At 33.3% G+C, this 24,859-nt stretch overlaps 2 protein-coding genes across 2 annotated transcripts; both read left to right on the top strand.

Annotated features, from left to right (window-relative positions):
- Positions 1–2,543: 2,543 nt before the first annotated feature.
- LOC149488247 (putative transporter SVOPL) lies at positions 2,544–18,397 on the top strand. The gene is made up of 11 exons (XM_089695438.1): positions 2,544–2,580; positions 2,710–2,989; positions 3,598–3,759; positions 4,150–4,312; positions 4,612–4,733; positions 5,759–6,003; positions 7,025–7,179; positions 10,363–10,492; positions 10,971–11,269; positions 12,519–12,646; positions 17,826–18,397. The coding sequence occupies exons 2-11, from the start codon at positions 2,935–2,937 to the stop codon at positions 17,882–17,884; spliced, it is 1,518 nt and encodes a 505-aa protein (XP_089551564.1). The 5' UTR covers positions 2,544–2,580; positions 2,710–2,934; the 3' UTR covers positions 17,885–18,397.
- LOC149488248 (uncharacterized) lies at positions 12,845–14,227 on the top strand. The gene has a single exon (XM_089695211.1). The coding sequence runs from the start codon at positions 13,382–13,384 to the stop codon at positions 14,225–14,227; it is 846 nt and encodes a 281-aa protein (XP_089551337.1). The 5' UTR covers positions 12,845–13,381.
- Positions 18,398–24,859: the final 6,462 nt, after the last annotated feature.

The raw sequence follows: 24,859 nt of genomic DNA, 5'->3' as shown, positions 1-24,859 counted from the left end.
GCGTCCAAAAGGGGCGGGAGGGGCGCCCGGGAGCCGAGCTCGACCGGGCTACTCCGTCGCGGCCAGTGCGCGTGACTATGCGCGGGCGCGAACTGCGCGCGGGGGTCGCGTTTGTGTGGCCCTGAGAAGGGCCTTTAGGTCTGGCGTGCTCCATCGCTGGGCACGTGGGCGTTTGCCTGCGCTGCTAAATCAATTAAACACGCATCACCGCCCTCTCCACTTATACGGCTTTCACCGAACAAATGGCAGGCGGCGCTGCGGGTTAAATCGGGTTTCGCGAGCAGAGACAAACTCCTCGTGGGGCGACTAACAACAACCAGACTTTAGACACAAAGCGGCGTAGTACGCTCAGAAATGCGTATGCAAGAGTAGGATAGCACGAACGCGAAGCACGTGGTCGGGAGCAACAAGTGGACACGACCAGCGCACTCGGCAAACGGACTGTCCTGCGGTAGGTCGGAATACGGAGAAAGTACTAATATTGGATTTTATAGCATACTAGCGGTCCGCCCCGGCTTCGCCCGTGGTACATATTTACGTTTTCTCTACATAAAAACCATCCTCGTACTTCAAGTAATATAATAAAAAAAGAATTACCGAAATCGGTTCAGCCGTTCTCGAGTTATGCGCTTACCAACACATTTTGCGATTCATTTTTATATATAAGATTTTCAGACATAGGTGATATAAATGGAGAAGATATAGAAATTTTGAGAATGTACATAAATACATAATATAATAATTATATACTTATAGGATCATATTAAGGATTATGAAAAGGATCATAACAAATATTAAGATAGATAGATTTTTTCTTCTTGAGCTTGATGTCTTTAATAAGCCAAATTGCCTGTAATTTTTGATCCTAACAGACTTAACCGGAGCTTTAATCATAAAACTAAGTGAAGAATTAAATCAAACCTTATCGAATGATAACATGCATACCGCGTTATCTCGCTGATTAATAACGTTCCACAAATACTTAGCATTAGTGCAGTATATTTCTGGTCTTTTAAGTTCCATAGGACTAAAATTTTACTGCGAATGGTAAATAAGGTTGTGACACAGGTTGTGATAGAAAAGAGAATCCTGCCTGAGCCTCTAGGCTTTGATGAGAGATAAAATTACAATTGAAAATAATAGTTATTAAGGAAGAAACACAGTTTTCGAAGATTACAATTTAAATAAGAGGATTTATTCTATCATTGATTCCTAATATCTCCTTAGCCATAATATAAGATCTAATAATGTAGGTAGGATGTTAAGTGGATATTTAATCGAGACTTTTATAAAATAAAAAGTTGCAGGAAATAGTTAAAATTATTCGATGCAATACAACAAAATAATAAGTAAATAAATAAATGATAAAAAACATCTACCCACTTTTTATTTATTTAAAAGCCATGTTAGGTACACAAGAACGGCTGAACGGATTTAAAAATTATTTGAAGTTTATTTGATTTAACTAATAGATTTTTATTTAGATAGGTACCTACAAGTTTTCAAAAATCTTGAGACTATAATAATTTAACTTGCGACATTGCAAACTGTCGAAAAATAATGAACGGTAACATTTGCTTGCAATTTCGCAATTTTAAGTTTCTTATTAAAGACTGTAATACGAATATATATGGCAGTATACCTACGTACCTACGTATACTCGTACCTACTATGCCAAGAATTCAAATTTTTGTCACATGCAGGGAGTCGACCGAACACGGTACACCACTGCGCCAGCCGCGATGCTCATTTCTGTTCAGTTTTAAAATGAAGCCAACAAAATACCCTTACCCATCCTATGACTAAATAAAATCACAACTTGAATCACAATTTAAAAAATTATTAACGGCTTATTGCATAACAGATAGATATCTCTCATTTTTTCAATCATCTCATCGGATCTCAATTTTTCGATGGATCTATCTCGCGGAATTATAATGTGTTTAAAATTTTTACGGTGACATATTATGGGTAACTTGAATTATTCACGGAAGTAATTTTTTATCGAAATTTTCCAAATCCATTCAAATATTTCTAATTTCTAAAGATAATTTCAAATATTATTGTAAAAGCTAAGAGTAAAAGAGTGGTATATGATTAATGTTTACCAAGTGTTTACCAGAATCTCCCAAATTCCAGATATAGCAACACCGAGAACCCGGAAGCTCATTGACAGATAACAATTGACATTGAAAATGAAAATTGAAAAGCTCGTATTTTGATCCGTGTGATTAACATTGAGTTACATGTACTACGTACTAGAGAGGACATCGCTACTACACTTTTTTTAACACGAGTTAGAGTCAGTCTCAAACTCAATTTTTTTTGTTACATTGATTGGTTTTAATTGATAAGTTTATTCATATTTTTTTAATAAGATAAACAATATTTATTTGTTATATTGATTGGTTTTAATTTATAAGTAATAAGAGGCAGAATATCTACAAAGTGTATGACTCACTAGCCGCCCCGCGCTGCCGAGCTTATCGCACAGATTTTGTTCGTGGTGCCCTCTCTAGTAATAATACCTCAATGGTGATTAATTGATATTTTCGAGAATTTCCTGAATGAAGAAAACAGGTACGTTATATAAATTGCTCTTAAGTTTTACAGCCAAATACAAGTTTAGTAAAAAATACAAATAAAACGTTATTTAACTTATAATTGCTAAGTTTTTCGTATTCTAAAGACTCTTATTATTTTTTCCAGAAATCTGAATCTGAATCTCCATTTTCAGCACGAGGGACGGATAAAACTTTACCTCCTTGACTCCAATAAAGACAGACTTCAATAGTATACAGTTCTGCGTATCAAATAAATGATCAGTAACTATTTAAAGACTCGACTGAATCGAGCGCCTTCATTCGTATCGTTTATTTGAGGCAATATTAATTACAGAGTCATTGATACTAATATAAACTGAAACACGATAACATGAGTGGAAATATAAAAGAGAAACATCATTTTGACGACGCGCTTGAGACGAGCGGTAAATATATTCAAATACATGGTTTATTATTTTATACAGGGTGTCCCAAAAAGTAGTGATGAACGGAGGCTGGGAGGTAGAGGACCTAAAGGGCTATCCGAATCATCCCCATGTATGTTATGCGATTTTTCGTATTTTCATTTTTTCAATTTTTTATCTATCGCTGAGTACGATGAGATTTTTATTTATGGTGACTAAGCTGAAAGATAGGATAATTCAGTTCGGTAACATTTACTATCGTTGGATCTTTGAATGGAATAAAAAAAAAAGAATTAAATGCCAAGAAAGATAAAATTACCCAGTATGTTCACCACTTCAAGGGCCCGTAAAAAAATAAAATCACATAAAAAAAGTTTTCCGTTTGTATTTTAAAAACTTGCTCTATCTATCAGGTATAGCTACCCTGAAAATTTCATTTTATTATTCAGAAGGCTTCAATCGAAAAATTGAAATCTAAATGTGGTATAATAGTAGTGGATAGCACACAATCTTTTATTTAATTAAATTATATAATATTTAATGAGGATTATAAAATATTAGAAAAATAATTATTAACATGTCAACCCCATAATTTTTATCTAAACATTTACTATGTTTTATATTTGCAGGTTTCGGCAAATACAATTACTGTATGCTGATAATATGTTGCCTGTTAATTTTAACAATGTATATGGACATTTTCGGCTTCTCCGTTCTGCTGCCGAGTGTCGCCTGCGACTTTGCTTTGACCAACACACAGCAAGGACTGCTATCTGCTATACCACTTATAGGTAAATTCAAATTAGTTTCATTAATAATAATGATTCCGCGAATCGCGCCTATTCTGCGTGATCGATAGAGAAAAGGAGATGTAAACAAGATCTCCTTGAGATCAAAGCTAAAACCACCCAGCCCTCCAAGAAGCTAAGCAGCTTATGACGAAAGCTTCAGGGAGGGATACAGAAGAACCCTAAATATATCTTTAAGTTCCATTAAATTGTCCTTATAAAAATAAATTCAACTGAATTCTGCTCTACTTTTTTTCTGTAAGACAATAATTGTGTAAATAATGCAATGGAGACATTAGGCTTGACTCAATCTCAGTTTTGCATAAAAATAAAAATACAGTCTGCATAACTAAGAACTTGTTTTTATTGTTTCTTGTTTTAATCAATTTCCAGGTATAATGTTTTCTTCATATGCTTGGGGATTGAGCGCTGATACCCTAGGTCGAAGAAAAACGCTTCTTATTGCAATGCCTATAGGGTCGTGTTTCAGTTTCTTCACAAGTATAGCACCGAATTTTGTCTCTTTATGTCTACTTAAGTTTTTCTCGGCTTGCTTGTAAGTATTGTTAAGGTAGTATCGAAGTAGTTATTCAATCAAGTAGTATTTTAGTTAATTGAATCTCCTAGTTTTATTAAAGTTGATTATTCTATATACCTACTTAATAGTTAATACACAGTTCATAATCATAAGCATAAACAAAAATAAATTCAACTTCACTTCACTTTCAAATATTAAAACAACAAAATGAACCTTTTTACAGTAAAACGCAAAGTTCACTTCTCTAATATTTATATGGATACAATTAATAATCACAAAATATAATTTATTCATAATAAATTAATTCTATATTGCAGCTTATCATCAGCAAATGCAGCGGGTTTCGTCTTACTGGGAGAGAGTGTACCAGCCCATCATAGGAGTCAATTTATGTTCCTAATGGCAAGCGCTACTATGATTGGACAATTGGCTATTTGCAGTAAGTATTTTATCTAATAAAATAAACTAGTATAACTTTTTACTAATCTATACTATAATATTATAAAGCTGAAGAGTTTGTTTGTTTGTTTGTCTTTGATCGCGCTAATCTCAGGAACCACTGGTCCGATTTGAAAAAATCTTTCGGTGTTAGATAGCCCATTTATATCATCACGCTAAGACCAATAGGAGCGGAGCACAGCTAGTTTTGTAATAAGATGAAATAGTTCTTGAATAAGATGAAATTACGCAATTTGTAGGACAATATGTCTGTTTCATTGTTGTTGTTGTACGCATGGAGATGACTTGATTTGAATAAATTTAGTTATACAGGTTGTCCCAATGTTGGTATACTAAGCTCAAAGGTTATAGTTTTGCATACGCTGAGTACGTAAAAAATACTTATAAAATTCCTAACGCATTTTTTTTCCAAATAGATGAATTCTTAAAACTCTTATGTGTACAGTGTACACCCATAACAAGCAACCCGCCCAACTTTGCCACCAGCAACGTACGTGAGCAATCGTTTAAGTTTATGTTTTCATAGACAAAATGCTCACATTAGAGAAGCGTTATATGCCGATTGCGCGAAGCTAGAGAAGAAAACATGGATTTTCAGGAGAAATCTATCAAAAAAATCTTGACGTAATTTCGTTGTTTACGTGATCAGTGTATGCAAAACTACCTTCCGTCCCTTCGCGCTTAGTATACCTATAGTGGGACACCCTGTATACAATCGTACTAAAAATAAGAACCTCCATGACCTTTGTGTCAAGTGTCATTTGAAAATATGGATATTATGTAGATAAATCGTTTTTGCATAATATAAATAACAATTTATTTTCGAAACACTTTTAAATACTAAAGTTATTTAGGAATTGGTTTAAATTAACTATTACGTCACAATATGGCGCTGAGTCGCTCCTATTCTTAGATCCCATATTAGATAAATAGATACATATTATATACCTACCTACATTTATTATTACAAAAAAAATATAATATATTTACCATTTTATTTAACAGTACCAGCGCTCATTGTCCTACAATTCACATTTCACATCGAAGTGGCCTGGCTGAGCCTGGTCTACCGCCCCTGGAGGCTACTCCTCCAGACCCTTAGTGTTCCTGGACTCCTGGTAGCTTTGGGATTGTATTTCCTGGAGGAAAGTCCCAAATTCCTCCTCAGCAAAGGACAGGAGGAACAAGCGATAAAAGCCTTGAAGAGGATCTATGCGTGTAACACGGGGAAAGATGATGATTCTTATCCGGTGAGTTATTTGCAATTTGTAATACATCTCAATATCTTAAATAACAGGTAGAAAGTGTTAATTGACACAAAACAAATAATGAATAAGGAAAATGCCCATTAAATGCCTGAAATGTACAGAAACTATAACTAGTGGTAGATACAATCTTTATAAATAAAACAAGAATATTTATATGATCCTTTCGTCTTTACAACTATGGATAAATAAAGATATTTTCAAGTCTCACTAGCTTTGCTAGTCAGGAAACAGATACATTGATTTATTTTTTGATAGCCCTTTCGCACAAGACCGAGAACATAGTAGAGTCATTTAGTTAGCGTGCTCTTTGAATATGTTGACGAATCGCCTTTTTTTTATCGTTGGGAAATGCATTTACGCATCCCCCTCTACAGTTTTACTGCTCGAGGGGGTATGTGGGACTCGCATGAAGCCCTACCCACTAAAACCCAATGGTGGCCACCGTTCATATTCGGCGACAGGGGTTAACAGCCAGGCCTTGTACCCCCGCCGCCTACGTGGTGAGTGTCGCAACTGGGCGACTCGCCCAAGCCCTTAATTTGTCAATAGGCGACGGTATCGCATAATGATAACGCCGCCCTATTGCCGGGCTATCCACCCTCTGTCGCAGGGGGGGTCGGTTTACTTGCAGCGAGCATATCTGTAGTATGCTCGTCTCTACGTAAACCTCCCCCTGTGCTTAGTTGTTGGCTCTTGTTTCAGGGCAGACGTTGGACATACTGACGCCTGCGTCTGCCAGGTCTCCGTCGACGCAGAGGATCCGCCGCTGGGTCATTTTCCCGGGCCCTCTCTGCGTCTTCTTTCGCCTTCATTATGGTTTCGCAAAAGGCTGCGACCATACCCCATTTCGCGTCATCAGCGACCATCATCTGTTGACGAATCGCCTAAGACGTATCGATTTATAAGATGTTAGTTGAAATCATCAACACTACTCTATACGTCGATTTATTTATTACATAATTATCTAATACATTATAATTCTTATGAAAATTTACAATTTCAGGTATCTTCCGTGTTCTTAGAAGCGTCAGAAATGAAGACAGAAGTGAAACAGTCGCCAATACAAAAGGTTTGGGGCCAAACGGCTCCGCTGTTCAAACCACCGCTATTGAAGAATTCTCTGAAGCTCTACTTCATCTTATTGTGCTCGTATATGACGTGAGTTTTTGTTTTTTCACTTATATATTACGGAAAATTGGCTGATTCATGTATAATAACTGAAAATGTCCCGTGTCCCCAAGTGTCCCCAAGTGTCCCCAAGTGGGGTAAGGGGCAGATGCATTATACAGCTGTTTCACTAATCGATTTTCTACAGAGACAAGTAGGTGATCAGCCTTCTGTGTCCTACCAGACTGAGATATTTTTTTTTCTTCGTCTCCACCGGGAATCGAACCCAGGAACCCTCGGTGTAGGGTTGCCAACCGTACTATAATATATAGTATTGTACTATATTTCGGGTCTGCGTACTATATACTGTTGAAAACATATATAGTACGCAAAAATACTATATTTTCAACACCGACAAATGTAACAAACAAATCCTTCATTTAAAAAAAAAAATAAGAACGCGCCTTTTAATTGTTAAGATGGCTGTCATATAACCTATTGCGCATATACAGGGTTACCGGGAAAGTCGTACAGAATATTGAAGGACGCTATTATTCAGGTCATTTCTGATCGAATTGGTCCCATAATACGGCATCCGAAATTAACCAACCATTATGGAGATATTGAATTAATTTTATTATTAAATTTATATTGAAGCTGTTAGTAATAGGTTCAGTTTTTATTGATCATTTTTATTAATTGGCATGTCTTCTAATTGGAAACATAAAAAAACCGAGCCCTAGTAGCTCCAATCGAAAAAAATCGATAGAAAAGCCAAAAGAAAAAATATATTTATTAAATATCTTTAAAATTCAATATCTCCATAACGGTTAAGTTTCGGACACCACATTATGGGACCAATTTGATCAGAAATGACCCGAATAACAACGTCCTGCAATATTCTGTACGACTCTCCCGGTAACTCTGTATACCAGTGGCGAGAAGAAAGAAACAGAAGTAGTGAATCATTGATAAAAAATGAGCTTTTGATTTATATTAATGATATTAATTATTAATCTAAAAAGTAAATAGCATATGACACTTTTATTTTAAACAAAAAGCTGTTACACAGTGCGAGAAGTGCAAAAATATAGTTTTTATAAAAATAAATAATTAACAAATACAATATATTTGTCTATTTTTTTTTTGTTTTTCCCATAAAATATGTACTATATTTTTTTTAAATGTACTATATTTTTTACACCTTATTTTGGAAAATACTATATTTTGATGATGAAGTGTTGGCAACCCTACCTCGGTGCTACGCTCACTCGTCAACCACTGTACCAAAGGGGCTGTCGGTCTATAAATGGAACTATGGTATGGTATGGTACATATTTATAAAAAGCCATGAAAATTTTGGGATACTTTATTTTGTCCATTTATAATATTTTATATTATTTTCGTTAAACATAATATTATGTAGATTTCGTTAAGTATCTGGCGCGAGTGTAGATAGTATAGTGTAAGATATTATCTTTTAGGGAATTTTGCCCAATATGTCGAATCCATAACATTTATGAATTAGTAATTTTTCTATTTTCATTTCTAACTAGCTGGTAACCGCGACTTCGTTCGCGTGGATTTTTTGTAAGGATGTTTGCTTGAACGTTTGACGTTATTAGTTTTATTGTAATAGAACCAAACAGCATGTCTGTGCCCTGTGGCATGATTTCTTTTTTCATAAATTTAGTCTATCTGCTCTTATATAAAACCCATAGGAACGCTAGTCTTCACTATCACTATCATCACTACATAGTATAAAACAAAGTCACTTTCTCTGTCCCTATTTCCCTATGTTGTATGCTTAAATCTTTAAAACTACACAACGGATTTTGATGCGGTTTTTTTAATAGATAGAGTGAATCAAGAGGAAGGTTTTATAGTCAAGCCAATTTAATAGGCAACATTTGACGTATATCAATTTTATCTTCGAAGAGAAGTAACCTGCTTAAAAGCATCGATTAAAGTGAATTAATCGATACGGACTTGAAACATTTGTCAATCGAACTTGAAACACATAATTTATTAATTTATGATTTTTATTCACAAGTAATCAATGCATTCGATTCTAGATGTCAGATTTCGATTTTTAGAGTCACGTCTCTGGTATTTAAAGAGAAAAAAAGTTTATTGACTTAAAATTGTAGCGACGTCAGTTCTTTAATTCAGAAATTGTTTATTTGTTTAGAATGGTTTATCAGTAAAATGAAATCTTGAAATTACTTGTATCGGTCATTATTACTATAAATATGTAATCGTAATTGAAAAAAGTTAAGCAAATGTGCAGTTCTAACAAAACGAAATATCATGTTATTCTATGTCGTCGTTACTAGGTTACTTTGTTGAATTTTCTTGAACTGTCAAATGTTGCCTATTAAAATGGCTCTACTATAGTATATAATTTATTAGGTTTTAGACAAAGCGGGCGAAGCCAATTAGTAAGCTCGTTCAATTATACATCACATTTGCTTTCTTGTATTCCTAGTATCCATGTTTATGCTACTTTTATAGTATTTCCCTCAGTGTTTGAAATTTCTTGTTGTATTCCCTTCACCAAGATTTTTATGAGCATAATCTACATGGCATTGAAGGTTGCTCTTGATCTAGCAAGGACAAGGCAAGGTTTCTGTTGTCAACTCAAAATCAAATTCATTCAATATTTATCAAGAACTAGGTTCCCGTGGGATTTCCGGGATTGCGTCATTTTCCCGGTATAAAAAGTAGCCTATGTCCTTTCTCGGGTATCAAAATATCTCCATACCAAATTTCATGAAAATTGGTTCAGTAGTTTAGGCGTGATTGAGTAACAGACAGATAGACAGAGTTACTTTCGCATTTATAATATAGTATGGATTTAATAATAGATGATAGTTATGCATTGACGTACAATAAGAGATTCACAATCACACTACAAAAATTGTCCAATACAAAACTCTGCCTACGCGTGTATAGGCAGAGATTTCCAATAAAAAAATAAAATAGACTTTGAACCTTACTGCCACGAAATAAGGTGTTAATTTAAATAAATTTTGATAACATTTTAAGAGACGATTGTGAGTCAGAGGTTTTTCACTTCAATGTAATTTCGGTGCAAAATGAATAGAAATTCCGAACGAAATCATTTATGAAAATGAGATGCATCAAAGTAGTGGTAGAACAGTAGTATAGTTAAAATTTTATATCTATCTTCCATCTATCATCAAGTAAACCCACTCAAAATCTGCTCTTCAGTTCCACAGGTTTCACAATGTGGGTGCCAACAATAACCAACGCATATTTCAACGGAGAGAATAATGTCACCGGGCTGACGTTTTGCGAAGTAGCAAGTGCTGCCGCGAGTAAAACCGCGTACAAAAATGCTGTAAATATTATTTATATTGATTTTTGAAGTGAAACTTCTTTAGGCGCGTTGAGAGTAAAATTTCAAGGTCCCGTCATGGCAATACCGTCACGTCATGGAGTGGTCGATTTTGGTATTTTTTGAATCTTGCCAAAGAAGTTTCACTTCTGACATGTGTGCTTGGCACACACGTTATTTTTTTATCTTAATATATTATATAAATATCGTGTCACAATGTTTGTCCTCAATGGACTCCTAAACCACTTAACCGATTATAATAAACTTCGCACACCATGTGCAGTTCGATCCAACTTGAGAGATAGGATAGTTTAAACATGTAGGTACCACGGACGAAGCCGGGGCGGACCGTTTGTTTTTAACTATATATAAATAAAATTAGGTGAAAAATTGGGTTTTCTTTGAGACGAAAATGAAAATTTTCTTTGTTTTGCATCACAAAAAATCATAACGTCTTAAATAAAAAGCCCTTCCTTTTCAGACACTAGCAGCAAGCATAGATTGCAACGAAGTCGTAAAACCCAAAGCCCTATACGCGGTAATGGTCTACTCCGGTCTTTGCGGTCTACTCAACTTGATTCTCACGTTCATAGTGAAGCCATTGGGAAAGAAAAAGACCACACTATTAATTATTATTATAACGCTAGCGAGTGGATTGTTTTTGTTATTCGTGAGGGTTCCAATGGTCAGCATTATATTGTTCTTCTTTTTTCCATATGTGGCCTTGATTTTGGGCAATATTAACACGTACTTGGTGGAATTGAATCCGACTTATTTAAGGTAAATATACTGGAAGACATTATTTTCATAAATATTAATAAACTAGATTTCCGCCCGCGGCTTCGCCCGCGTTTTCAAAGGAAAACCCGCATAGTTCCCGTTCCCGTGAGATTTCCGGGATAAAACCTATCCTATGTGTTAATCCAAGTTACCCTCTATATGTGTGCTAAATTTCATTGTAATCGGTTCAGTAGTTTTTACGTGAAAGAGTAACAAACATCCATACATCCATACAAACTTTCGCCTTTATAATAGTATTAAGATTGATGTACGTACTACGTGTCTTAAAGAATAAAGAATTTTTATTTATTTTTTTATTTCATAAATATTATAAATGAGCAAGTTTGTAATGATGGATGGTTATAAGTTATAACTCTTTCACGTAAAAACTGCATTAGTATACATTATATTCTTAAAATTAACACCAATTTAACATACAAAAGTTAATCTCGTTGTAATAAAAATGAAGATTTGTTGCAAAATATATAGCTAAAAATAATATAATATATAAAAGACTCATGAATATAAATAATAAGTTAAAAGACTACGTCAGAAATAAAACCAATAAATTATTTCAGGGGATTTTTAAAAGCTAGGTACATAGGTACCTACCTACTTACTATATTCAGTTTTACAATGCAATAGTAATATTATTATTTATTTATTAAGGGAAGGTTCTTACTTAACGATACATTGTCATGTAATTTAAATGGATGTGTTAAGAAGTTGGACGAGATAAGTTTTCTAACGATCTACACAATAGACTTTGAACATAACATCCTCGGAATAAGGTGTTAATTTCAAGAAATAAGCGATTGAAAATTTTTACGACATTTTTTTAGGTGATTGAGTCTAATCGTTCGTAAATTTTGCCTATAGCCTTCCTCGATGAATGTGCTATCTAACACTGAAAGAATTTTTCAAATCGGACCAATAGTTCCTGAGATTAGCGCGTTCAAACAAACACTCTTCAGCTTTATAATATTAAGTATAGATGTGTGAAATGTTTGAGGATTGTCCAATTTTACTAAAAAATTGGTTGTCTGTAAAAACGTGACAACGTCCGATTGTGCTTCTTTGTCGCTCGTTCCGCGCTCTCGCTTGCACTTCAAGCCTTACGGAACGCCTCAGAGCGAGGTAACGCCGCATGAGTCATGTTTTTTCGTGCGTGCAGCCGGCACTATCGAATTATAAGACGTTGTCACGAAAAAGGCATTTTCATATAAATCGTTATTAATTATATTTACAGAGGAATGGCAACATGTCTCTCCGTGGTGGTGGCGCGCGGGTTCGGCTTCATCAGTGTGCAAGTGATCGCTATGAACATGGCCGACCACTGCTTTCCGATGATATCCAGCTATATTGTGCTCGGTTTCTGTAAGTTCTTTTAACTAAAATATTTAAAAATAATCAATATTGTCTTGTTTTTTATGGTGTCAAAAATGTTGTGGTTCCTTTCTTATGAACATGTTTTTAAAAACTAAATCGGTGAACATTTAATTCAGAATAGCTTCGAGTGTTTATATTCAAAATTGTAATTGTGAAAAAAAATTGTGAAAAATACGACGCTAGAGGGCGCGGTGAAGTAAACACAACTGAAATTGTGCTCCGTAATTAAAAATTATTTATAAATATTATCGCTGCGTTTAAAAGTGAAAAGTTTGTGAATTGGACAGAACTAATTGGCATAAGTCAAATAAAAGTGTGAAAACCCGTGGAAAGTGAATAAACTATTACTTATCACATTATCTAACATGAAAATAACAGCTGATGTTCAAAATGACAGTTAACTCTTCAAAACATTAAGTGCAATTAGTGAAACATCGTTAAACGAACAGTGAAATCGTAAAAAAATCGCTATAATATGTTATAAAGTGCAAGCAAACTCCAATAAGTATATAATCCTAGATATTTAAGACATTATTAGAAAATATGCATAATCATTCGCATTTAGAATAATAATATATTCAACTATTAACGCCATCTATCGAAAAAATCATTAACTTTTCGATATCAAAATAGCGACATCTAACGTATTAATCCTTAACTACGGAACAAAGTCCATACGTAACTAAATACGGGTACTGAGAACTTCTAAGAGAGGGCGTTAAGATGTCGAATATAGAACAGCTGATAAAAGAATTGCGAATTGATATTAAAAACGACTCCGAAGAGTCCTTAAAAAAAGTAGAACAAAGGATTACGAATAAAATTAATGAAAACATAGACTCAAAATTTAAAAGTATTCAGGAAGACATCGAAAAATTGAAGAAATCACATGCTGAAAATGAGCATAGATTTTTAGAAATAGAAAAATGTATAAGAATTAGAAATCTAATATTTTTTGGGGTAGAAGAGCAAGAAAAAAGTTACGAAGAATTAGAAAATATTATTTTAAGCTTAATTACGTCGGACATTAACATAAATTGTAACAAGACAGAACTGCAAATCATTAAGAGATTAGGAAAAAGAACTGAAAATAAAATAAGACCTGTAATTGTTACTTTCAGCACATATGGAAAAAAAATAAGCATAATGAAAATGAAACACAATCTAAAAGAAAAAAATATTTACATAAAGGAGGATTTCCCACCAAAAATATTAGAAATAAGAAAAAAATTACAGGAACAACTTCATAAAGAGAGAGAAAACGGTAAAATAGCATACATTCGTTATGATAAATTAATTGTGAAAGAACCAAGTAACAGAAACAATCAAGACAAAGTTAACTTTAAACACAGCGGGAACAATACAAAAAAGAGAGAGCTAGAAGTTACACCACCTTACCTTTCAGGCGGACATGATAATAATAAGAAACATCAAATCGCCAAGAAGAACAAGATTCGATCCTATCCATCTCAGAGTAAACAGTATTCTATGAAACATTATATAATTAACAAAAATAAAAACTCACCCCAAATCAAACCAACAACTTCTATCTCATCAGATTCGGAATAACAATTAATAAAGCCCCCCAATTTGACAAAACCATCATTCACCCCCTCAAATAGTAAAGATTTACCTCAACATATTAATAATTATACACCTCCCCCACAACGGTTAGTCACCGCGGGGGCAGTAGACTGCAACCCTCCAAATTACATGAAAATAAAAAATATATACATATCCACGTTTAACGTACGTTCCTTAGCAAGTGAAGTCAGGCTCTTAGAGTTAGAGTATGCATTGTCACCAATAAAATGGGATATAATTGGTATTTCGGAAGTAAGAAGAAACGGATTTAAAATTGAAAATAGAGGTCGCTACATATTATATTACTACGGAAAAACAAAAGGCGAAAGAGGAGTAGGATTCCTAGTTAAAAAACAAAGTTACTTAGAAACTATAAACTTCATTGGGATATCTGATAGAATAGCATTACTGCAAATTAAAATATTATCTACCTTATATACTATCATACAAGTGTACGCGCCTACGGAAAACTCAAGTGAAGAAGAGCTCCAAACTTTTTATACTGACTTAGAAAACGCAATATCTCAATGTAGCAAGAAAGTTATAATTATGGGCGATTTTAACGCAAAAATTGGACAAACAGAAGATAACGAGGAAATGGTTAGAGGTATATATGGCTATGGCACAAGGAATAGTAGAGGCCAACGTCTAATAGATTTTTGTTTTCAATATAAATTTAAAATACTAAATACAATCTATAAAAAACCGAACAGTTTAAAATGGACATGGATGGCACCCAATAATAAAGTAAAAAATGAAATCGACTTTATTATTACTAATATACACAAAAATGTGAGCGATTTGAGTGTATTAAGTCGAGTTATACACCCGAGTGACCACCGCATGGTAAGAATGACACTATGTACCAAATCAAGAAAAATATCGCGTTCACGCTATTCGCAATCTACAACAAAACATATTGAATATGATACATTAAAAAGCCCATTTAAACTATGTCTGCAAGAATATGATACGGTACAGCACCTCTACGACGATATCGAAAAAAACATGCTTCAATGTTTGAAAAAACCAAGCGTAAATTTTAAAACTACACGAAAATGTCATATAATTACTGAGGAGATCATTAAGTTAAAACAACAGAAACATATATTAAGAAATAAAACTAATAAAACTCGTGAAGAAAAATATAAACTAACATATCTATATAGAACAATTAATAAAAAAAATAAAGGAGAATTTAAAAAATTATCGATTACAAATATTTGAAAATCATTTAAAACAAACAGGTGGCATAAAAAAAGCAAACAAGGTTTTAGAGAAAACAAAACAATTAATGACACATCTGACCACTCCTACAGGCTCTGTTACCACACACAGAAAACAATTACTAGATATTGCCACAACGTTCTACAAAAACCTATACAACGATATTAATCAAGAGCAAAGTAACGTGTTTAAAAATTTTAAGACCATCAGCACACATAATAATGAACAGTTTGAAGATGTCCCACCCTTCTTGGAATGTGAAGTAGAGCATTCTATTAAAAATCTCAAGACAGGGAAAAGTCCCGGCCCCGATGGTATAACAAACGAGATGATCATTGCGAGCAAATCTCATATAGTAAAACCTCTGACACATTTATTTAACCTCGTATTAAAAGAAATAAAGCTCCCAAAACAATGGCTATGCTCGGATATAATACTATTGTACAAAAAAGGAGATCCAAAATTTATAAGTAATTACAGACCGATTAGCTTAATTCCATGCATATATAAAGTATTTACCTCAACTCTACTAAGAAGACTGACATATATCTTAGATGACAAGCAACCAATTGAACAAGCGGGCTTTATGAAAGGAATGTCTACAATTGACCATATACATACTGTAAAACAGTTAATAGAAAAATATAACGAATACAATAAACCCTTATACATATGCTTTATTGACTATGCAAAGGCATTTGACTCTATTTTACATAGTGCTATATGGCAAGCATTAAAATCTCAAGGTGTCAATGAGACATATATATCAATAATAAAAACTATATATGAAAACAGCTATGCGAGAGTAAAACTAGACATTCAGGGACCAACATTTAAGATTAACCGAGGTGTCAAACAAGGAGATCCACTTTCAGCGAAAATCTTTATATCAGTACTGGAATATATCTTCAGCCAACTAAACTGGGAGTCATATGGTCTCAAAATCAATGGAAGATATTTATCACATCTCAGATTTGCAGATGATATAGTTTTGTTGTCAGAAAATGTTAAGGAATTACAAATAATGATAGAGTCACTCAATAAATATAGCAAAATAGCTGGCTTGAATATAAATGAGGAAAAAACAAAAATTATAACTAACAGCTCCCAACTACTTGTCACTCTGAATGAATCTCCCATTGAGTATGTTGAAGACTATATCTATCTTGGACATCTCATCTCATTTAAATTATGCAACGAAAAAGAAATTGAAAGAAGAGTCAAACAAACATGGAACAAATATTGGGCTATGAAAGAAATTTTCAAAGGTCAGTTACCAATCCCATTAAAAGCCAAAGCGATGGATATATGTCTAACACCATGTCTCACATATGCATGCCAAACATGGACTCTATCAAAAAAACATGTGAATAGAATTAGCATCTGTCAAAGAGGTATGGAACGAAGCTTTATGAATATCAAACTGAGAGATAGAATAAGACATACTGTTATAAGAAAAAGAACGAATGCTCGAGATGTAGCAAGGTATGTCTGTAAAATGAAGTGGAAGTGGGCAGGTCACCTGTGCAGATTGAGAGATGACAGATGGTCACACACAGTTATTAATTGGACACCTTATTATAAAAAGCGGAAAAGAGGGAGACCAATTGCAAGATGGAGTGATGATTTGAAAAATCACGCAGGTGCCCTATGGACAAGAGTAGCCAAAAACAGAGATGAGTGGAAAAAATTGGAGGAGGCTTTTACCGCAAAAAGCGGTCCTTTATAATATATTTAATTGCATACTGTTTAATTATTTACTAACACTTCATTTAATATTTAAAAATAGAATTGTAATAGAAATAAGAATAATGTAAATACTAACAATACTAACAAAAAATAAATAATGTAATTAGATGTAAGAAAAGGAATAAATAAAGGCTTTTATTATTATTATTATTTATTATAATTGTGAAAAAGTGGTTAGTTTTATAATAATGTCGTCACACGGAAATCCCTCTGCATAAAATGGATATATTTATAATGTTGTTCTTCTTTAACTCTTGTCATTTGAGCATATGAAATATAGATGTGGACCGATACGGATTTGATATGAAAAGAAAATTTCATTAAGTAGTTGTTTAGTAACAAACACGATAATTTCAACTTATATTAGACTACTAGCTTCCACCCACGACTTTGTACGTGCATCCCCGTTTTTCCCCGTTCCCGCAAGAATTTCGGGAAATCCTTTCTTACCGGATGCCTACGCCCTACATCCCTACCTGCATGCCAAATTTCAGCCCGATACGTCCAGTGGTTTGGGCTGTGCGTTGATATTACTACACTACTACTATATCAGTCACCTTTGAGTTTTATATATATAGATTTTCTTTACTTATTTTCTTTATTTCAGTGGGCTTACTTACCGCCTTTTTCCTGCCGCCAGATGAAAAGAAAATAGAAAAGATCTAAGATTAGATAAGTTTATTAAAAGATAATGAACTATTAATTCCATCAACAACATCGGTGGACAAAGAAAAATAATATACATAATATGAAACTTCTTCTTGTGTTTTGCGTGAAAGAGTAACATACATCCTCACAAACTTTCGCATTTATAATATTAGTAGGAAGGATATGGAACAATAAAACTTCTGTCTTTTTCTTGATATTTATATGTATTTACCGGTTTTTCGACGAACAATTTTATACCATATATTTTTATATGTATAATTTTTATATTTATATTTACATATAAGCTTATATATAAAGTGATTATTCTACGGGTATTTCGAGATAACGTAAACACTTAAAAATTCCCTTTTTAATACTATGACTGTTAAACTACTTATGTAGGATTATATTGAGAGATGTAATAACCCAAGGAAAGTAATTTTGATTACAACTGTATGAAACTATGTATTTTATATAATTATCTACCAAAAAATTGTAACTCGATTTACTTTACTCACAGGTTATGTTGATAATTATTTCTTTACTTCTTTCTACAAGGTGAAAGGTAAGACATTTGAAAAATTTAATCTGTCAGCTGATTAGCGAAGTTTCCTTACAAAGTCCAATTTTTTTTTACGAATTCAGTAAAGTTGTAGAACAAAAGTTGTTCAGTTTCATGAGTAGAAGCTCCTGTCTAAATTTTTCAAACGTCTTACCTTTCACCTTGTATATTTGAAATGAAACTTCTTTATCGGGGTTGGAAAAAATTTAGTGTAACATTTTTTCGTTATGCGTAACATTTATCCGTTACGCGCCATCTTTTTCTTATCCCTACCACGCGTGATTGACGTATTTCTGTAAAGTTGCATATAGTAAATTATTTTTTGAAAAACATGGTCATAAAGAAGATTCACTTCTTACGTGTGTACACTAGTACACGCACACATTTTTTTTTCTTATTGAAGTTTACATTATGTTACATAACGTCAATGAAGACAAACATACAATCAATATTGCCTTTATGTATTATGTAATATCTTGTCTAATTAATATTTATTGACGTACATAAATATATATGTATACATAATATTGTAAATATCGAGACAATAATATAGTGATGTAACATGAAAATGTTTTATATAATTTTGTACCGGATTTTTATATTTGTTATATAATTTTTATACTTACGGAATTGGTACTTACGCTTTCAGGTAATATGTTATAGTACGAATTAAAAATTAATTTAATTAATTAAAAATTCTTAATTTTTAATGTCAGGTTCCGTTGTAAACGGAAAAAAAGATATCTAAGAAAATATGTATTTTTTATATACATACTCTAAAATATGGGTATCCAAGTCTTTGTATTATTATTTTTATATGTACTTATATTTAGTGTGTAGGAAATTTTATTTGCCATATTATATACAATATACATGTATAGTTATAAGTTTTGTGCCATCACAAACATATAAATATATCCTTGCCAACTAAGTTGGCTGGAAACGATTGCTTTTTAGCAATAAGGCCGCCTTTTATATAGTGTTATATAATATATTACTGTTTTTTCTTATACTGCTGTTCTTTGTATGCTAGTATAAATAAGTACTTAATAAAAAATACATACTGTTATATGTATACATATCTACTATTATACAAATATATATAGATCTATGAAAAACGTTATATATAAATTATACTTCCTATATATACAGGGTGTCCCACTTTTGGTATACTAAGCTGAAAGGAGGTTATAGTTTTGCATACGCTAAGTACGTAAAAATACTTATAAAATTCCAGACGCATTTTTTTTTCAATTAGAAGAATAATTAAAACTCTATGTGTACACCTATAACAAGCAACCCGCCCAGATTTGCTAGCCAGCTCGTGACCTATCGTTTAAGATTATGTTTTCATAGACAAAATGCTCACATTAGCGAAGCGGTATATGCCGGCTGCGCGTAGTTAGAGAAGAAAACATGGATTTTCAGGAAAAATTTAGCAAAAATTTTTTGGTGTAATTTTGTTGTTTAAGTATTTTTTACGTGATCAGTATATGCAAAACTACAAATCCCTTCGCCCTTAGTATACCAATAGTGGGACACCCTGTATATTAAAATATATTATACTTCCAATGGTCACACCATAATATGATCAAGTTCAAAAAATTTAGGTCAAAATCAGAAAATCTTTTGGTCACTATATTTTCAAGTAGATTGACTAATTAAATATTTAATATATTTAATCGCGATTAAAAACAGGTTTTGCTTCGCTTACTTGGGCCTCCTGTAGGGTATGAGTTTTTATAGAAAACAACAATACTAAAATATAATCAATCCAAATTATTTTTACTGCAAGGATATAGAAGGCCTATATCCTTACGGTCTTACTAATAAAATGTTACCCCGCTATGCAATGGATTAGTTATTGCAATTACTTGTCTTGCTTTTATGATTGACGTTTCATGTGAGCAAGAGCAGGACACAGCTATGGTAGAAAATTGTTGAAATTTATTCATTGTTTAACTTTTTATTAGTAAGGCCGTTAGTATTTAACCCATTTACCGCCAAGCCACATGCCATGTTTGCGTAATCTACTAGATTACATCTGGATAATGTTCAGATTAAAATTGAATTAATTTTATATTTCAAATGAAGCTTTACCATCAACCGTATTCTAACTTTGCCCTCAAACATATCTGGTTTCAACTTTTTGTCTTGAACCAAAACCTATCTATTTAAAAAAACATCAAAATCCGTTGCGTAATTTTAAAGGCCTAAGCATGAACGTGGACAGACAGACAGCCTGAAGTGATTTAGTTTTACTATATAGTGCATCCGTATGAACTTAACTGGATAATTATGAATGAAATATACTATATTGTTTCTATAAACGTATCTACCTCACGATCACCTACTTATCATTGTACAGATCATAAATGTTTAGAGACATTAGATTAAATCTGTCTTACCACAAAAAACTTTAGACAGGATTTATCTTTAGAGCTATTACGCACTGTCGACCAGTCGCCGGCGACTGGACTTACTCCTGGACGACTGACGACTAAGTGCGCAAGCCATAGGGGCTTGAACTATAGCTTATGGCTTAAACTATAGTAAGTCACATTCGCCGGCGACTGAGTCGCCAGCGACTGGTCGACAGTGCGTAATAGCTCTTAACCGCGGGTTTTCTTTAATCTGGTTTCGTATTATTTCACATAGATAACTATTAATTGACATATCCCTGGTTTAAAGTTAAACTGTGTTTACATTGTTTTGTGGTAAGACCAAATGTTCTGAAAACCTGCATTTACCTATCGTTTTCTCTGTTATTATACTGTTACGTGATTTTATAGTTTTATTTTCAATAATGTTCCTGTGTACAACTGTAGTGATAAATAGTACCTCATAAATAATATGATTACCTTATGAATAAGATTACCTTTTTTGGGCCGATTTTTCAATCGTTGGTTAAAATTTATCCGTCTCATAAACGATTACACGAACATTTTAAAATGTCACCTGCATACTGTTATATATAATATATTTTTTTAAATGGTAGTTTATTACGTTATTCGATGAATAAGGTTTAACCAAGGATAAAAAAATCAGCCCAAAGAATTGCCATAAAATCGTTAACTGCCAAATAATGTGGATTTTTACATATTCAAGTATGCATTAAATTTTGTATAATGCGACACAGTTAGTAACTAACTTAAAAAATATATTTACTTCAAAATCGTTTTGCATTTATATATACGGTTTTTTTTATTTTGTGCGACTTACGTAAAATTTAATAACAAACGTTACTCTATGTATAACTTTCGTTTTTTAATTCTTTTGAATTAACGCCTATGACGTCACAACATGGCGCTGAATCGACCCTATACTTAGATCGCAAAATAAATCGAAAATGTATCATATAAAATGATACGTAACAATATGTTTTCCATAAGTATATTAATTTGTATTTTTATTAAAAATGTTTTGGGAGGATTTTTTTATCCCTCCTTGTTATTTCAGTGTCAAGTCCAAGAGACATGCTAACGTTATATTTTGCATATTTTTCTAGTTTTATAGCATTAAATGCTTATTTTCACTACTATAGTATTATTGTTGCTTAAATGCTTTATACTCAAATCATAAAATATTATTTTACATTCATATTGAGAGTTGATTATGAAATAAATAATTATATTTTCATGGCTTTTTTTTTTATTTTTAATGATCACAAATACGAATTTTCATACTGTTTTCGGCCAAGCGCGAAAGCCGCTAAGCATATGAAGTTTATATAGAGTAAGATTCCAGAGCCGCCAGACCTGACCTATTTTCTGACGGATGAAATGTAGAAGATTAGGATTTAGGTAGTATTTTTATGCGCTACTATCATATTTATAAAAAAAGAATAATATAATATAAGTAATAAAGTGATTAATTATCTTTTACGGGGACTCATGTTGATGGAATTTCACAATGTCGATGATTAAAAAATGATGAAAATGATGCGTTTGTTAAAAAATGGTCAACAGGATTAAGTGTCTAGGAATAGGTACTGACATCTTTTTTACACGCTTTATATTAGCTTCACCTGTATGTTTGTATGTTTGTAACCGACTTCTTTGGGCGCGATTTTGACCCACTTTAAACGGCCAGATTTCGTTCAAACTTTGTAGATTTATTGAGGACCGATGACAATACACTAATTTGATAAAATAAATAATAGTTAAAAAAAAATAAAAAACACGCTTTTTATAGAAAACCGACCTAAAAGCGTGTTTTTTAGTTTTTTTTAAACTATTATTATTTAACTGTATATTCCAAAACATAATATGTGAAAATCAGCCTTGAGAAAAACCGTGAAGTAGTTAAGTAAGTACTATTTTTATGAACCTAACACCTGATATCTGGAAATTGGCCCATTGACCAAGCTAGCGGGTAGTTAGGCGTCGATGGTAGCCTTAGATCATTACTTAATGATCTAAGATGGTAGCACATAGGGGAGATGGGCCCAAAGGGGGCACCTTACGGGAAAATTAAAAAAAATGAACTTTGAAAAGAAGTTAATCCATTTATTTTTTAGCCAAAAGTTCCATTAATAAATACTTTTGAATGCTAAGTGGTTAAATTTGTCAAAAGTTAAAGTATATAATAATTATTAACAGATTACTAAAAGCCTACGATTGCCCGCTTTGCCCGAAGGGGAGGCCTAAAGCGGGCTTTCGTTTAGGGCAAAACGGGCAGTAGTTGGGTAAAGCGGGCATGCCTGGATTTACTGTTAACAGTAGATTTCATAATATACAGCCACAAATAATATATACAATAATAAATAGAGTAAAAGACACAAAAATATTTTATAAGTTATGTATTTCAAACAGTCATACAATTATTTTTAAATGAATATATGAAACCATGGACGTATAAAAAAAGACGGACTGTATATCGCCTAAACATTGGGTGAAGCCTAGTAATGGCGGCGAAACATCCATGTGTGTGTGCCATGTTGCCATGGCAACAGTTGTCCTGTTGACAATGGCGGCTGTATTTTTTTCTATAAATTTTGCCGTAATAATTTTGGCATTAAAACATAAAAGAAATAACTTGCTTCCCTGTGGAATGTAATCCCTCGTGTTTTGTTATTTAAAATTGTTCTGTTTTGACACCATTTAACCACGCAAGACGGCATTTTAAATATTTTTTATGAAACAGTGACGCAGTTAATCAGTCGGTAGTTCACGACGTAATGGCGGCCGACTAGCTTACTATGGTGAGAGTGTGTGCGTGTTTATTGTCTTTACACCATCGCTAGCTTACTATGGTGGCTTCACGTTGTTTGTACGTAATACGGCGTCCGTCTTTTTTTTATACGTCCATGTATGAAACAAAGGAACTTCTTAGGAGCTTTAAACTTTTAGGTACAATATTTCCAGATATATCTGAAATAATATTTAAAAAAATAACGCCCTGTTTACAGTCTATCATTATTTAGTCTCTAATAAGCGATACAATTATTTCATATATATTTTTTTTCATAAATCCTAAAATAATGTTATAGGTAGGTACACAAGTTCCAAAAATTCTTGTTTAGACAGCCCGTAAAATAAAGAGTCCATGTGGAATACGTATTCCAAAAGCTCCATTTCTTGTTCCGTAGAAAAGACAGTAAGTAGTAAACCTACCAAGCTTTACATTACACGAACCCAATTTAAGATGTCTGCAATGTCGTTCTTGGAATCCCATATTTAGTTGTTACTTTTTTGACAGGTTTTCCTAACTCTTGCATTTCTCGTTTTGTTTGCTGCATAGTTGAGCGTTGCCATGAGGCTTGTGAAGTTTTACGCTTATATTTACGCCGGTCATAAGCGGTCATCTGAAAGGAAAAAGCAAATTAACAAAAGAATGTAACATTTTAGCGGACGGGGCAAAGCGGGCGCGTGCCCGCTTTGCCCTGCCCGCTTTGCCTTTTTCGACATTTGAAAGGTTCAGACGAAATTCTACCTCAAAATTTTTAGACACGTGGATTTTTATGGAACCAAAATATGGCCAGATAGCCACTTAATAACTAACAAATTTTGGTTAAAGGATTGTAAACACCAAAATAAAAAGAACACATATTACATACCTTGCAATATTTTTCAAAAATCGTCGAAAAACATTTATTTGTTGCAGCTTGTAAATGCGTGCGCGCAAGCGAATCCAACGACTGCCGCGAGGTGGGAGGGGTTTGGGGATCGTGCTCACGAGTCGCGCGCGCGCCATTATTTAAAATTCCGATACTATACTGAGTGCCCTCTTTAGGCTCTGTGCCCACTTTAGGCCCCTTTCCCTAACACTACCCAATCGTCCTGCGTCCACATATTTTCATCCGTCAGAAAATAGATGACATCTAGCGGCCCTGGGATCTTGTACTAAAAGGTATCATACTAGTAAGTATTAATAGTACTAGTATATAATAGTATAGTAATAGCACAGACTAATAATAATGTACTGTAATA

The sequence above is a fragment of the Colias philodice genome, chromosome 5, assembly GCF_061535455.1.
Source record: "Colias philodice isolate Cphi_HAF_F1 chromosome 5, ilColPhil1 Martin Lab GWU primary, whole genome shotgun sequence".
NCBI lineage: Eukaryota > Metazoa > Arthropoda > Insecta > Lepidoptera > Pieridae > Colias > Colias philodice.
The sequence above is the reverse complement of the archived record's forward strand: the minus strand, read 5'-3'. Positions and strand labels throughout refer to the sequence as shown.